The sequence below is a fragment of the Thermobia domestica genome, chromosome 1 (assembly GCF_964235325.1).
Source record: "Thermobia domestica chromosome 1, izTheDome1.hap1.1, whole genome shotgun sequence".
Taxonomy (NCBI): domain Eukaryota; kingdom Metazoa; phylum Arthropoda; class Insecta; order Zygentoma; family Lepismatidae; genus Thermobia; species Thermobia domestica.
This window is the reverse complement of record NC_137454.1, coordinates 63586822-63601977: the sequence shown is the minus strand read 5'-3', so window position 1 is coordinate 63601977 and position 15156 is coordinate 63586822. Positions and strand designations below refer to the sequence as shown.

The following is a 15156-nucleotide window of genomic DNA, read 5'->3' as shown; positions in this document are numbered from 1 at the left end:
ATAGTAGTCTTACCTTGAAGGATGGAGTTGCTTTTACTGTGTCCTAGCTTGTAGCCGTAATATCGAGCACATAGAGGTTCTGAGCACTTTAACTTTCATGTAGTACCTGGTGCTTTTGTTCCTTTATCCTTTAATGTTTCATTTTAATGTTACTAAAATTCGCTATTATATATGCATACTATTTGTATTATTATTTTCTGTGACACTTAGCTGTATTTATCCAGGTGAAGATACTAGCTCTGAAATTAGGAAAGTTCCATTAAAATTTTTAACTTTTGCAGTTACAGCACCAAATTTTGTAATATGCCAGTGAGATATGAAAGTATTATTTCTTCAGATAGTGTGTGACTAGCAAATGCCCACACATGGTACTGCGGGCAATATTTAAGATTCTTCCTTCTGCCCCTTTTATATAGAATTCCGTACGAAGTCTCATACGAAATTCATAGCCTGGTGTGGGCATTTTGGTGAAACATCCCCACGTCGTCATCTTCTTTTTCTATATCAAACGTCCAAAAGCGCTGAAACACATGTTTAATTAATTTAGACAAAAATTTTGAATACTAAATTTCATGTCTAACTTTAAAGGATTCTTAAATAGGGTCTTTTTATTGTAGTAATTTCAACCCACACTGCTTTTTATACGTATCGATTTTCTTCCCTTCTAGGACAAACAACTAAAAATGCTGAATTGCGTGTTTAATTATTTTAAATAAAAAGTCAGACTACCGAATTTCATTATTTGGACATATAATAATTGAAACCCCTCCCTCATGGATCATTCTATCGAAAATTGCACGTTGGTAGTTCCTCGACCATTTTTGAAAATTCTGATAATTTGCACATACATCGGTACATGTTTCATAAACACAATGGGTACCACTACAATTTCAAATACCTCAAATAATGCCACAAATCTGTAAGTGGCTATCAGCCAAATTACAATTGTAAGTACTGGGAAGAAGTTGGGTTAAAAACAGGGTGGATTGATTTAAATCAGTCTGATTTAAATCACGATTTTAATCAAGATTTAAATCACTTGATTTTTTAAATAAAAATCGTTGATTTAAATCAAATTCCGAAATGAATTAATTTAAAGTGAAAGTAAGTAAAATCCCGTTTCTCTTCTGTTATTCCGATTATGGAAGATAATAATCATAATACAGTGAGACTCAAATGTATGTAAGCCCAGCATGAAACGAGTATCATGTGGGAACTATCAGGGAAAATCCCGTTTGAACGGGTTACGGGTGAACCCTGCTTTCTTCTCTTTGTAACACAGGGTTTTAAAATTTCTGTTCCAACGGGAAAATCACCATGGACATTTAAGATGAAAGCTCTTTTGTGTTCATGTCTGTTTGTTTGTTTCCAGATAATAGGGGCGTATTTAGAGGGTTCGATCCCCTCTCCGAAACAAAAAAAAAAAAAAAAAAAAAAATAGATTTTAAAATTTTGGGCGAAATTTATGTACTAAATACATAGAAGTTCCTCGGGATCGTAATACGACAAATTTTGGATGCGTTAAAATATCGAATAATACTTTTGATAAAGTGGATGCTTGACCCCATAGCAGAACATGCCGCGATCTGCGATGTGATCGCAGAAAATTTGCCGCGCCTGTGCAGGAAAAATTGTAAGAGGAAATAAAATAGCCAACAGAAAAGTATAAAAACGTGCCTGCTATGTATAGATGTCTTAAATGCACGGACAACTCGCATTTGATCTGTTTTTCACGTCACATAAAGCATATTTTTAACAATCACAAGTGTTTCTTCTGGAACTGAGCATCTTGATTTTTTATTTTGGAATTCCTGCAGGGAATTCGTGTTATTATTCAGTTCAAAATCTCTTATCATCGCGAATTGTGTCGAGGAATTTGAAGCTTTAAAATATATAAAACGATAATTATGCCTGTTGTAATGTATGGTTGTGAAACATGGTCGCTTACGCTGAGGGAAGAACGCAGACTGAAAGTATTTGAGAATAAAATCCTGAAACGAATATTCGGAACCAAAAGGAACGGAAATGAGAAATGACGAAAACTTCATGATGAGAAACTGCATAATTTATACCATTCACCAAACATTGTTAGGGTCATCAAATCTTGGAGGTTCAGGTGGGCAGGACTCTAGCGAGAATGGAAGAAAGTAGGAACGCTTTCAAAGTTTTAACTGGAAGTCCAATCGGAAAACGACCATTAGGAAGACCTAGTCGCACATGGGAGGGCAATATTAAGATGGATCTCGCAGAAATAAGAATACAAAATAGAAACTGGATTCAGTTGACTAAGGATAGAAGTCAGGAGAGCTTTTGTGAACATGGCATTGAACCTCCGGGTTCCATAGGTCATAGAGTGAGTTAGTTAATTTTAGGCGAAATTTATGTACTTTATATGTATTTCGTGCCGCTAGCTAGTTCCAATTGTTTAAAAATATGCCCCTGCCAAATATCAATAACTTTCGTGAAAAGAAAAGTGTCATGTTGATATACATTGCTGTACTTTTTCCTTAATGCTTAAGAAACATTGTTTGGGATTGAAATAGGTTAACGATTGGGATTTAATTCAAAATTAAAACCCAATACTTTCACTTAAATGACATAATTAACATTTAATACTAATTCCTAATGTTTTCTCTTCAGTTCGGGACTTGTATCATACGAAGAAAAAGATTTGATTTAAATCAAAAAAATCGATTTAAATAAAAAAATCAACAAAAATGATTTTAAAAAAAAAATCATGATTTTTTTCCACCCTGGTTAAAAGTGTTCTATATGGACTTCGTATTTGTCTCCATGCAGTGCACAGCTGGACGAAACAAGAGATAGTAGAAATGAATTATGATGACTTTTTAGGCATCAAATATCGCTAGAAAAACTGAATTTCGCAATATTTGCACTTGAATATCTCTGGTGTATGACCTTTTGGTTCATAATGTACTTATAGTTTAAAAAAAAAAAAAAAAAAAAAAACTAAGTTTTAGAGTTGGTAGGCATATATAAATTGTAAAGTTTAAAAATTTCGTGTAAAATTATAAGATACAGGGCAATGCCATGTTTCTTTCAGCTATAACATTCGGTCTGTTTTTGTGAGATATTTTAAATCTCTTGACTTATTCTTGCATGTCAGTCTTAAGATGGAGCACGGTAGTGCATTTGGAAAGGGAACAATCAGACATTAATGAAACTTTTTCATTACAACTTCCATGTTACTGTTATTGTTAGTGATATTTATTTATTTATTTATTTATTAATAAACAGGAAGGAAGCCCAACGGTGCCATTGTGAAAGCTCAATTTGTAGAGGGTGGATAGGTAAAGATCCAGAAAAAGAAAAACAGGAGAGAAAAGAACGGAAAGAGCGAGAAAGGAAGAAACGCGAAGAAAGAAGACGAGATATGAGAGATTTCTTCGAGGATATGGATGTAAGTATGAAACTTTTTCATTACACTTCCGTAAATATACGAAATATAATATTAATGAAACCTCATTTAACTCGAAATACCACTTACGAATGGTACGTCTATTGTTTTGCATCTTTATTCAGCTAAATACTTAATACATCTGCCTTTGGTACTTGAAGTCACGTTATGTATTTTGTGGCGATAAATTATGTTTCATTAAAACATAAGTAACAGAGTCTTCAGGATTATAACAGCGTAATATGTTGAATTATTGTCTTCAAATTGAGTTTTCGTAAATACTCATTTTGGCCGAATTTTTCGTGCAGTTTGCCTTAGTACTCTGACCCACATATCGGAATAGTTCTCATGCTGTATCTTTTTATCCTGGTTGATTTAGTTAGGGCCGAGAGATCATCTCTTGGGTACGAGATAAGCTCAGTTACAAGTAAATAAAAGTTATATGTAAAAACTATTCTGCCTTCAAGTAGAAAACATACTTGGTCAGAAGAAAGAAGACAAATTTAGCATATTGATAGTCTTCACATTTGTATTAAGTTAAACTTGTTTTCTTCTTCTCTTGTATGTCGGCATTCGCTACTGGAAATTCTGCCATATAAAAATATTATTATAGAACTACTTCGTTTAATCTAATATCATATTCATGTTTGATTTTATTTTATTCGTGATGTTTGATTGTAACAATTTTGCTTTCGTGAAATACTTAATATTCAGTCAGAAAATATTTTTATTGTAGCTTGAAGAGGAAATTGAAAAGTTAAGTATCTCAGGCCTAAAAAATCGCACACATACGTTAAATCTTTGTCGATTGATGGTGAGAGCGGAAGATCAACAATCTCGTATCCAACTTCTTAAGCTTTTGCAAGAAGGTGAACCAGCGTGCCGCCGACTTTTTCTAGATTACCATGGCCTTCGTCTGATTTGGAGCTGGATGATGGACATGGGAAATTCATCAGACAACTTTAATCTTAAAATAGAGGTAACTTCTTGTTCATATTTACAGAATATATAATATAAAGCATACAATTTTAAGCTGATTAGCTGTATGTTCTCCTGATACAGTGAAACTTGTTCAATTCGTTCACAACTCTGGGGTAATGTAATATTGAACAGTAATATGATTTCCTACTACTTTAGAAATGAACATAAATAAATAAGAAGAGAATGTCTATATCTCTTACGTTTAATATTATTTCAAGTGTAAACCTATATAAAAATTAGTTTATTAGAGGAATTCCTAATTACCATCAGAGGAATGTTAAGATACTTTTCTTTAGCACAATTTGTAACTTGTTCGACGTAAAAAATCCTATTGGTTGCTCCAGAACCACCGATTTATCTCTAAAGATCATGAAAATAAGTTTGTTATGGCTTTTTTCACTCGTTCATCATACCGTAAACAAATGAAAAATATTTAATTAGCGCCTATATGTACTTTTCCATTAATACCTACTACAAATCGTGAAACTTCAGTGTAGATAGAAAACAGAGACAGGCTTGTCTATCATAGTGATCGATGTATGTGCTGGTGTTTTAGCATTGTGCTTCATTTTACCTTTCAATCTAAATTTTTCTTTGTTCTTTACAGATTTTAGAAACGTTATCACGGCTCCCGATTCCGAACAAAACAATGCTTCAAGATAGTAAAGTGCTGTCTGTAATTGAGAAGTGGGTTTCGAGTCCTTTAAGCTTAATTGACGGTCTTTCAAGTGACAGTTTATCTGACATTGCGAATGAAGGCAGTACACCTCGAAGAGAAATCGAAAGATGCAGGAAAGACAGGTGTGTGTGCCTTACTGTAAGCAAGTTGAAAAAAATACGTATTAAAAGTAGCCTGTTAATAATTATCGTTCCTATCATGTGTGTTTAAGATTTGAATAAGTAAATTCATGTACTGCTGAAACGGTCAGAAACGAGAGCTAGGTGAGGTACAAGTCATTTATGGAAATGTAAACAGTTTCTAACAGTAATAACTATAAAAGCTCTTCCAATAAAATACATTTTTTTTAATAGGGTGTAGTAAGTAAATTAATTAGTCTGTCATTCATTATATCTGTAATGTCAATCGTGACCCGGTCCCGACAAAAAAATTTTTTTTTTATTTCTGATTTTTTAACGACCCACGGTTATGCCATCTAGGCTAAAGGAGACATATGATTAATGAAAATGCATGGTTGTGAAATTAATTTTGTTCGTGCGCTATCCGCTAGAGCAGCTAGAAGAGCTATATGTCTCTGGTTTATCTTGTAGAATATCCTTAATGGCATTTTGCGAGTGTCTGTTCATCTTAAATCTAAGATACTAACCAGATCTTCATTAATCTGGAGGCAATGAGAGCAGAACATTACAGGATAGATTTACACACTAGTTTCAGTTTGAATCTAAGATTTGATCATTAATTGTATCTGTTTCAAAATACAGGGCTACTCTAAATGGTTCATTCGTTTTCGAAAGGCTATATTTTCAAAAAAATTACACGTACAAATATGAGAGATATACAGGGGTCTAAAATGTTTGCAAAAGTGTGAAAATCATACCTAGTATGGTATGGGGCCTCCTTTTGCGTCCAAAACAGCTTGGATCCGACGTGGACTGGACGTATACAGCTCCTGAATCGTAGTGTGTGGAATTTTGTACCATTGTTCCTCCAAAACATGCTCCAGTTCCTTAAGGGATGCTGGTGGAGGGTAATGAGACTGAACAGGCCTTTCTAACTCAGACCACAATGGCTCAATGATGTTCAGATCTGGTGATTGTGGGACCCAGGGAAGGTATGATAGCTCCTGGTCATGCTCCTCAAACCATGATTTCACCGTTTTTGCAGCGTGACAGTGCGCCAAATCATCTTGGTAGATGCCATCACCATCAAGGAACAATATTTGAGCCATGGGTAGAACAGGGAACAATATTTGGTCCCCCAAAATGGCCTCATACGCCTTAGCATTCATCATTTCATGCAGGGTTATGATGGGACCTGCAGAAAACCACGATATCACTGCCCATACTCTAACAGAACCACCCCCATCAGTTACAGTTGGGAGCAGACAGTCTGTATCACAGGCCTGCGACGGTATTCACCATACGTAAACACGACCGGTTGTTGGAAACAAGGTGAAGGTCGATTCATCGGACCACATTATGTGTTTCCACTGCTCATGAGTCCGCGCTTTGTGGTCCTTGCACCACTGTATACGCCTCTTCGCATTTACTGCTGTGACCAGGGGTTTGGCGATAGCGGCCCTACCACGAATTTTCATTTTATGAAGTTTCCGTCGCACTGTTTTCGATGAAACCGGGCTCTGTAGGCCGGAATTGAGTTCAGATGTAATTTTCATTGCAGTGGTCTTCTTTTTAGCTGCTACAATCCGTTTTAATGCCCTCCGATCCCTATCTGACAGGATTGTCTTTCGACCACTGTTATGCTTTGCAGACGTCAATTGCCCATGGATTGTGTATGCCTTCGTGACATTGGACACAGTGACTTTCGATACCCCCACAATGTTCGCCACTGTTGCCACTGAAGCTCCAACCAGACGGGCACCTACGATCATGCCTCTTTGGAAGTCTGTCAGGTCACCCATTTTACCGCACCACTTTCACACCACGACACTCACAGGTGAACTTTTTCCTGCTGACGGAAGAGGAAGGTCCACATGACACATTGAAAACAAAAAACGATCGGCAACCGCAACACGTGTTTACAGTAGAGGACCAACCTTACGTGTCCTGTATGAAGTGTTTTTAGATTTTTTGTCCATTCCCTGTATATGAAATTTTAAGTTTGTACTGTGTGTTCCATGTGGCAGCACGAATATAATAATAGTTGCATTGCTATAGCAGACGAACGTCTTGCATATTCTAACAAACACTCTTTTTTTTCTTTACCTCCATTTGGACAGGTACTAAACTCATGCTGCCACCGAAATACATAACACACACTTGATAAGTTGCGGTTATTTTCATGTGTCTTTCCTCTTTGTATGTGTGATACTTTTGAAAATATAGCCTTTCGAAAACGAATGAATCATTTATAGTAATCTGCACAACATGTATGTAATTTCCAAATATTCTTTTTTGTATTCGTTTCTTCATTTTACAGGTCCTCTATTGACGACGAATCGGGAAGCGATATGGAATTTGTAAAACAAGATGGAACAAAGTCTTCTGGTCCGCGAACTGATCCTATTAAACCTGACGTTGAAATTCCAGATGACGAGTCTCTGCTGGGAATCGAAAACGAAAAGCAAGTTGTTGATTATCATTCAGGGGATATGACAAAATCAGACGTTTTGGGGGCGTGGAAAAAATCAAAAGACATCACAACTTATGAATCGGACACAACGGACAATGATAATCAGTCCGCTGACGGAGTGAATGGATTTCTATTTTCGAAACCACGTAAAGATAGTGATGTAAAATTTAATTCTGTTGGTAGTAAGTCCAGTGAATCGGATGGAATTAATTCAGAGTCTGATGTAGAGTCAAAAAATCCATTAAAACAAGATCGTGATGAAATTGATGCTGTGATGTCAGACGGAGACAAGATGGAAGTGGTGAAAATGGACATTGAAAGTGAAGCGTCAAATGTGGACGATGGTGATGCAAGGGAAAGGGTCGATGCGGATGACCCAGGCAGAGTGTTTCTGGAGTTTGCTGCTCGACTGTTGGAGAGTTGGAGCTCGTTGAAGGAAGTGTTTAGGATTCCTAAGAAGGAAAGAATAGAACAAATGAAAGAGCACGAAAGAGAAGCGGGTAAGGTTTTTTAAGTTTTATAATATATCTGGATTTACGTGGTAGAAAATCAAAAGTTTCCATTATGTACTTGTTTCTCCTACATTTAATTTTCTTCGTTGTAATTAAATATTTTATTTTCCATGCCAGCGTCAATGTTTCATTGTTCCAACACTACACATACATATATCGTTGCGAAAACAAATTGGGGATTACAAATGGAGGAATAAATAACTTCAAGAAAATAGTAAAGAGATTAACATAAACACTAAAATAGGTAATTGTAAGCATTTCCGCTAGGTGTTCCGTTAGAACAGGAAGAACCAGTTGAGCATGTTCCAAGAGCATTGCCAGAACGAACTTAAAAAGAATTAATTTTCCTTATTAACTTCTACAGGCTTTATACCAGTTGTTCTCGGTACTGTATTATACTCATTAAACAATTCCTGTAATATATCTATCCATTGATGATTTCCTTGAGTACTAAGTTTTTTTCACGTGTTTTGTTTGAGAGAGAGAGAAAGAAAGAAAGAAGGAAAAATATTCAGTAACGAACTTTTTAAGTTCATTGAAAATTAAAAGGACAGAATAGTAGCTGTGACGCGTGCAGTTGGGCGTCGTAATAAAAATGCATAGTCAACGTGTACTTTACGTTGGTATAGTGCCCAACTGGACACGCTACAGCTATTTTTCTGTCTTTTGAATTTCCTTCCTACTTCTTCCTGTCCATCTACGCCGTGTTTAGCGAAGAACCTTGTTTGTGTAGTGTGATAATGTTGCCACTATTTTCTGGTACATATAAACACACAGTAACTACTATCGTTTATTTAAGAAACTAATGTTCACTCACCTTGTGTTTAAAATCTCCTGATCCGTACGTTGATAGTGGTACTGTTCTGATTTCTATGCTTGGAATAAAGATTTAGTAATTATGAAGAAAAATCATGAATCCTTGCAGGTTCAGTATTAAACTATTGAGGAGTTGTATAATGTCTGACTGTAGTAGCAAATAAATGTACTTTCTCTGCATTCTTAACACTTAAGTAAACGCTAATGGACTCCTAATGGAGTTAATCATAACATAGTCAATGATAGAATTTTTCATTGTGGTCAGTTCTCAGTTTCTGATATTTCGCGTCGTGATGATTTTGCTGTTCTTATTAAGAATCTTAGCTTCAAACCAAACGTCGCTGCGTACAGAGATGAAATCAACATAAAGCACTCTTACTTCATGCTGCGTTATTGCCATGGATCTAAAGAACTGTTTTTCTTCTGTGAATGAAGATGCTATAAAACTCCTTTGAGGAGAGAAAAGTTTCTTGTACGCTTTCCCCTTAGATTACAGGTGAGACTTGTAACTCACGGGAAATTCATGACAAAGCGTATACAGGGCTCCCAGCTGTCCTATTTTCCTATTTTTTCCTATATTTTGGAAATGTGTGTATATTTGTCCTATATATGTCCTTTTTTTTATCGTGTCCTTTATTTCCTATATTTTTCAGTGATTGAATTATTAAAAATACAGACCAAGGGCTAAAAATTGCTAGATATTAGCAATATGCTAAATGTATCTTAGATTTTTTTTTTTTTTTTTTTTTTTTTTTTTTTTTTTTGCTGAGGAACTAGTCACCAATCCTCACTAATATTTTTTTAAATTTGTTTTTTCGTATCCTCCCATGTCCATTGTTTTTTTCTTTGTTTCCTATGTACTTAGTCTTCCCCAATGAAGCTTAGCTGAAGAACTTTGTCATGCTCTAGTTTCTTATAACGCAAGCTGTGTTAGCATTTTCTTTCAGCAGTGTGTGTGCAGCAGTATTGGCTAGGCATGGAGATGTGTTTGTATTCACCAATATATTCCAACGCCTTCCAATATTGCTGTTCATAATATGCGTCCTGGAAAACCTGGAAATAAAAGTGTGACGTGGAAACGCCCTGGAAATATCCTGAAATTTATGTTGTATAAAAGTTGTTAGAAGTGTGTGTATATATAATTTGCAGAGCTATGATGAATGAAATGCTGTTACATTATTTATTTTAGAAGGAAATACGTTGATCAAATAATTCAATGTTTAATTAGATTCAAAGTTTCATTACAGAGAAATAAGTTATGAGTCTTCTTTTTTCATTAGAAAGATACGAAGTAATGAAAAATAATGTCAAAATAAAGTTCATCTGTAAATAAAAGAACTAGAAGGATAGTAGGAAGGTAGAGAAATAGTTAATATTTTTGGGTGTATTCAAAATTACGTATGAGTAACGACATGTAGAAAGTGTTAAATGCCATGGCAGTCATATAAATAAAAGTTAACTATTTCTTTTTCTTCTGAGGTAGTGCGAATATGTTCTAAATTCTAACTATATTGAAGCTGCATTTTTTAGTGTTTTTACTATTTTCAATGCCTTGTTCAAATTCTATTGTTTGCACAAAAATCATAAAAACAAGAGAAAAAGTAACGTGAAAAGTGTAATTCAGAATGTATGGAGAGGTGGTATCTTTAAAGAAATAATAGGTCTACTTCCAGTTGCATTACTAATTTGTGTTTGTGCATTGTAGTCAAAATTGTAAGTACCTTGGAAAATCTGCAAGGAATACTGGAAAAGCCTTGGAAGGTTGGCGGATGAAGGGTGGCCTTTTCTTAGAATACATTTACATTTATATATATATATATATATATATATATATATATATATATATATATATATATATATATATGGGGTGTTAATGAACTATACCGACAAACAGTAAGAGGTGATTCCTCACATCAAAATAAGAGAAAAAGTTCATATGGACCTATGGCGAAAAGTGGATAGTTTCAGAGCTAGGGCTGTCCAAAATCGCCAAAAAGCCAAATTTCAAGAGGTCCTATTTCGAATTCGAGAGACTGTGGATGGTGGACCTTATTAGCGTAAAGGAAGTCACGCATACGCAATCTAAAAATGTATATTTCATCAATGTTCAGTCGGTATACAGATTATTCCCTGCAGGGTGAAATTCCCAGACATGCCATCAACCGAATTTTGAGATATGCTCTGACTTTATTTTTGATCCAAAGTAGGCAAACGATAAGCCTTGATAGCAGTGAACACGCAATCCTTTGGCTCGATGTCAGAAGTGCTAAGGATCATCAGCAGCATGATCTCTCATACTCGGGAAAACGCATGGTGCGATTTTTCTTTCACGCTTATAAGTGAAACAATCGTGAAATATAACATGACGAAACATATCATTACATGTTATTCCGAACACAAAAATACATGGAGCTGCCGGTCTTCTGCCTTCCCTCCGAAGCATTGGATGTCCATTGTTGTCAAGGTTTACCTCCTCCCTACTTTGAACCCTTCTTGAAAACAGGGTATATCTGAAAACTCTATTGAAAGCATATCTGAGAATTACGCTCTGTAGGGAATACCCTCTACACCTATTAACAATTGATGAAATATGCACTTTTGGATTGTGTATGCTTGGCTTCCTTTACGCTGATCTACCACTATCCACAGTTTCTGGAATTCGAAATAAGGCCTATTGAAATTTAGCTTTTTCGCGATTTTGGACAGCCCTAGCTCTGAAACTTATGCACTTTTCGCCATAGATCCAGATGAACTTACATATAATAATAATAATATAAAATTTGGTCATACATGTTTTCTAGGTCGACCTATTTTATAGGAAGTGTTTGCCCTACCTTTAGTTAAGGTATTCTAATTATTATATATTATATATATATTTGTGCTTCAGAGCGTAATATTTTATTGTAGAAACCAAAATGTCCTATATTTTTTCAGTGTCCTGCTGGGAGGCCTGCGTATATAACACATATATATAATATGAGAGAGCTAAATCTATTCTACTTCAAGTGACAAAATTTGAATGTCTGATTCTTAAAAATGGGCGTAATTAAGCCGTTACGTAATGTAAAAATTGTTTTCCTTAAGAGTATGAAAAATAACAATGAAACATCCCTCGCATCTTTGCAGAGACTTTATAATATTTGGCAATCGTAACAGTTCGTAATCTGTGGATGCATTTTTCTCTGACGATTATCTCAACAATTATTTTAGTGAAATTGATATTTCTGGTACACGAACAAATATAATATTCGTCAGTATAACACAACAACCTAGTTTTGAAGAAAATGCGTTTCATTCGCCTGTCTTATTCAGTAAGTTGTAATAAAAGCGATTAACATGTTAAAATCCATCGGTGTAGGGGCAAATGAAATTAAATGCTTTTTGTTATTACCCTATGTTTATTATCAGTTACTTCGCAATCTTGGGGTATCCTGCCTCCGTAAGATTAAGAATGTCGATTTGTTGAAGATTTAAAGCCTCTCTTAATATTACCTGCTATATTTAATGTTTTTGAATATATTGTGATTACTAAATACATCAGCGCATTCGAAGTTATAATCTTCTAGACACTTTTCAGTCTTAATTTCGTAAACATTCTACATTCCTTAGCGGTATTACTGATGATACACGATTTGCTTTGGACAAGGAGATAACCGTGTGTATTTTGCTGGTTTACAGCAAAGCATTTCATTTAATAAGCTAGGAGATTTTGTTGCAGAAACATGTACAACAATTTCGCATTTCCTCTTCGATTGCTAAATATGTACAAAATTAATTGCATAAGTGTACAGTAAATTACCAATCAAACTAACTCCTGCGGTACTTCCACAACAATTTATTTATAGAGATGGTTGGTGAGCTTTTAAAATTATATGCCCGTAGCCAAACTGCCTCTATAAAAATTGTTGCATGAGTACCTTAGGATTCTGAAACGTGTATTTTTGGATAGCGCACATATTTGTTCCAAGTGAAGTCTTGACCCGACTACGGTAGGTCCCGTAGTTTTGGAGCTATGAACCTTGAAAGTTCATTTTTTCATGTTTTCGGCTGCCATTAACTCTGAAAGGAAACATTTGTGGACCCAGGTTGGTTTATACTGTCTTATCTTAGTATCAAGAATCACCTCCCAAATGTTGTCGGGGTTGTTTTGAAACACCCTGTAGATGCCATAGATGATATCGTTTGTTGTAAAAAATCTATGTATAATACTTAACCAAAACGTAACTTAGCCTGAGCAATACACACGAAGTAAGGAAGCTTGCTTACAAGCTATAGTTGTCACGTCCGGGATACTGTGACACCCCATTAATTGATATCGAGGAATTTCTATAAAATTGTGTGCAACGGGTGTAAAATGCATACATACGTTTAGTTTTTAACGCAAAATATTCTAACCACGAAAACCCCTTTTCATTTAAAGCCGCGTTTGCTGAGATTGCAGTAGCGGCGTAAACTGCGTTCTTTGCTACTTGTGTATAGAATACTTCCTTTTAAGGACCCTTTCTAGCTTTTTCAACACCCCAGTTTTTTGAGCGATTTCCATGGCAAGGTCACAAGATCAATTAATCATACATCAAGACATACAAAATGAGATAGAATAAATAAATGTAAATAAAACATACCTTTGACAGAACTTGCGTCAAAATGTTAGTTACGTATTAACAGAATAAATTTAAAACTTAAAAACAAATGCACGAATACCTACTCAACTCTATATTTGAAAAGTACATACATTATTTTTCTTTGTTTCAGATCGAGGATACAAAGAATATTTGGATAGAGGTGCTAATCACGGAAAACAGTCGTACGATAGGTATGCTTGGTTTTTTAATTCTATAATATTGCTAGTTTCCTGCTTTTTTTTTTTTTTTAAAAAAAAGCTAATAACTGTATTGACTTTTTCCTCTTCTTTTCTTTTCTTAAGAAATAATTTGCTGAAATCAGTGAGTGGTTGAAATCCGTTTCTGTTCCCATAAGCTTAAGGCTGTAGATTGTGGACAGCAGAAAATGGAAGAAAGCAGTCGCAGCCGTGATTAATATTATTTTTACACAGTACATTGACCTAACTAAAGTAGAGAAAAGCTAATCATTGGAAATAAGTTACCATGACTTGTCGTACTGTGCATTAAAATAAATAAAGTTCCTTCCATGGCAATGGGTTAACGTAGTGTTTTCTATTCATGCAGTTCCATTTTCGATTCCTGGTCAGGCATAAAGTCTCGAATAAAAATCAAGCTGCAGGTTTGATGCTATTTTAATAAGTACGTACGCACTATACAGGGTGGCTTGATACGCCCATGCAACTTTCAAATTATCGCTGAAATTTTGTACCATGCAAATATCGGCAGAGGGACATTGTTTGACGTACTCTGTAATTCAACAAGGTTAACGGTGTTGCCAACCCAATGTAAAGCTTTATTTTTTCAAGTGGTACTGTCAGGTTATTGCATATTTCAAATCTACATGTAAAACGAAAACACAAAATATCACACTTGTCATGTGTTGTAAATCGAGGACCTGTATCATAAACATTGAAAAACAACCAATTTTGGGAGGGTTCTACAACAGTAATAACGCAAGTGAGACGGACGGGATAATGTACACTCATGTCCAAAATGATTGTTGCGTATCTATAACTGTCTTCTTGTAAGAATATAATATGATAATGATTTTGCAGGGTACTTTTAATACTATGTGTATAATCGGGAAATGTATATTTGTGGTAAATTTGATAGGAAAAGAATTATAAATATGAAAATTGGAATAAGTAAAACAAAATGTTGCTAAATGGACAAGAAAGTTTTATTTTCGTTTTATTCTTATTTACTGCTTTCTTGACATGAAATTTGCTACATACATGTCTGCCGATTATACACATACTAACATTATAGAAAATACCGAGCAAAATCGTTATCAAATTATGTTCCTACTACAACATATTTATAGACATGCGACAATAATTTTGAACAATGAGTGTACATCCAAAGTACCGTAATGTCGAATACTACGGCCATCATATGACGTGTTTCGAAAAGTAGATACGAAGTTATAGGGGATTGAAAAATTGGCTTTTCTGAAAGGATTTTATTAAAAAAAAAAAAAAAAAAAAAAAAAAAAAAAAAAAAAAAAAAAAAAAAAAAAGTAGAGATAAGCATCAC

At 34.9% G+C, this 15156-nt stretch overlaps 1 protein-coding gene across 4 annotated transcripts in view; it reads left to right on the top strand.

Annotated features, from left to right (window-relative positions):
- Set2 (SET domain containing 2) overlaps positions 1-15156 on the top strand; it is a 139916-nt gene that overhangs the window by 88119 nt on the left and 36641 nt on the right. For all 4 annotated transcript variants that reach the window (XM_081757930.1, XM_081757916.1, XM_081757922.1 and 1 more), the window contains exons 7-11: positions 3259-3421; positions 4155-4397; positions 5007-5200; positions 7518-8170; positions 13751-13811. In XM_081757930.1, coding sequence (XP_081614056.1) covers positions 3259-3421; positions 4155-4397; positions 5007-5200; positions 7518-8170; positions 13751-13811 — 1314 coding nt within the window. The remainder of the gene's footprint in view (positions 1-3258; positions 3422-4154; positions 4398-5006; positions 5201-7517; positions 8171-13750; positions 13812-15156) is intronic.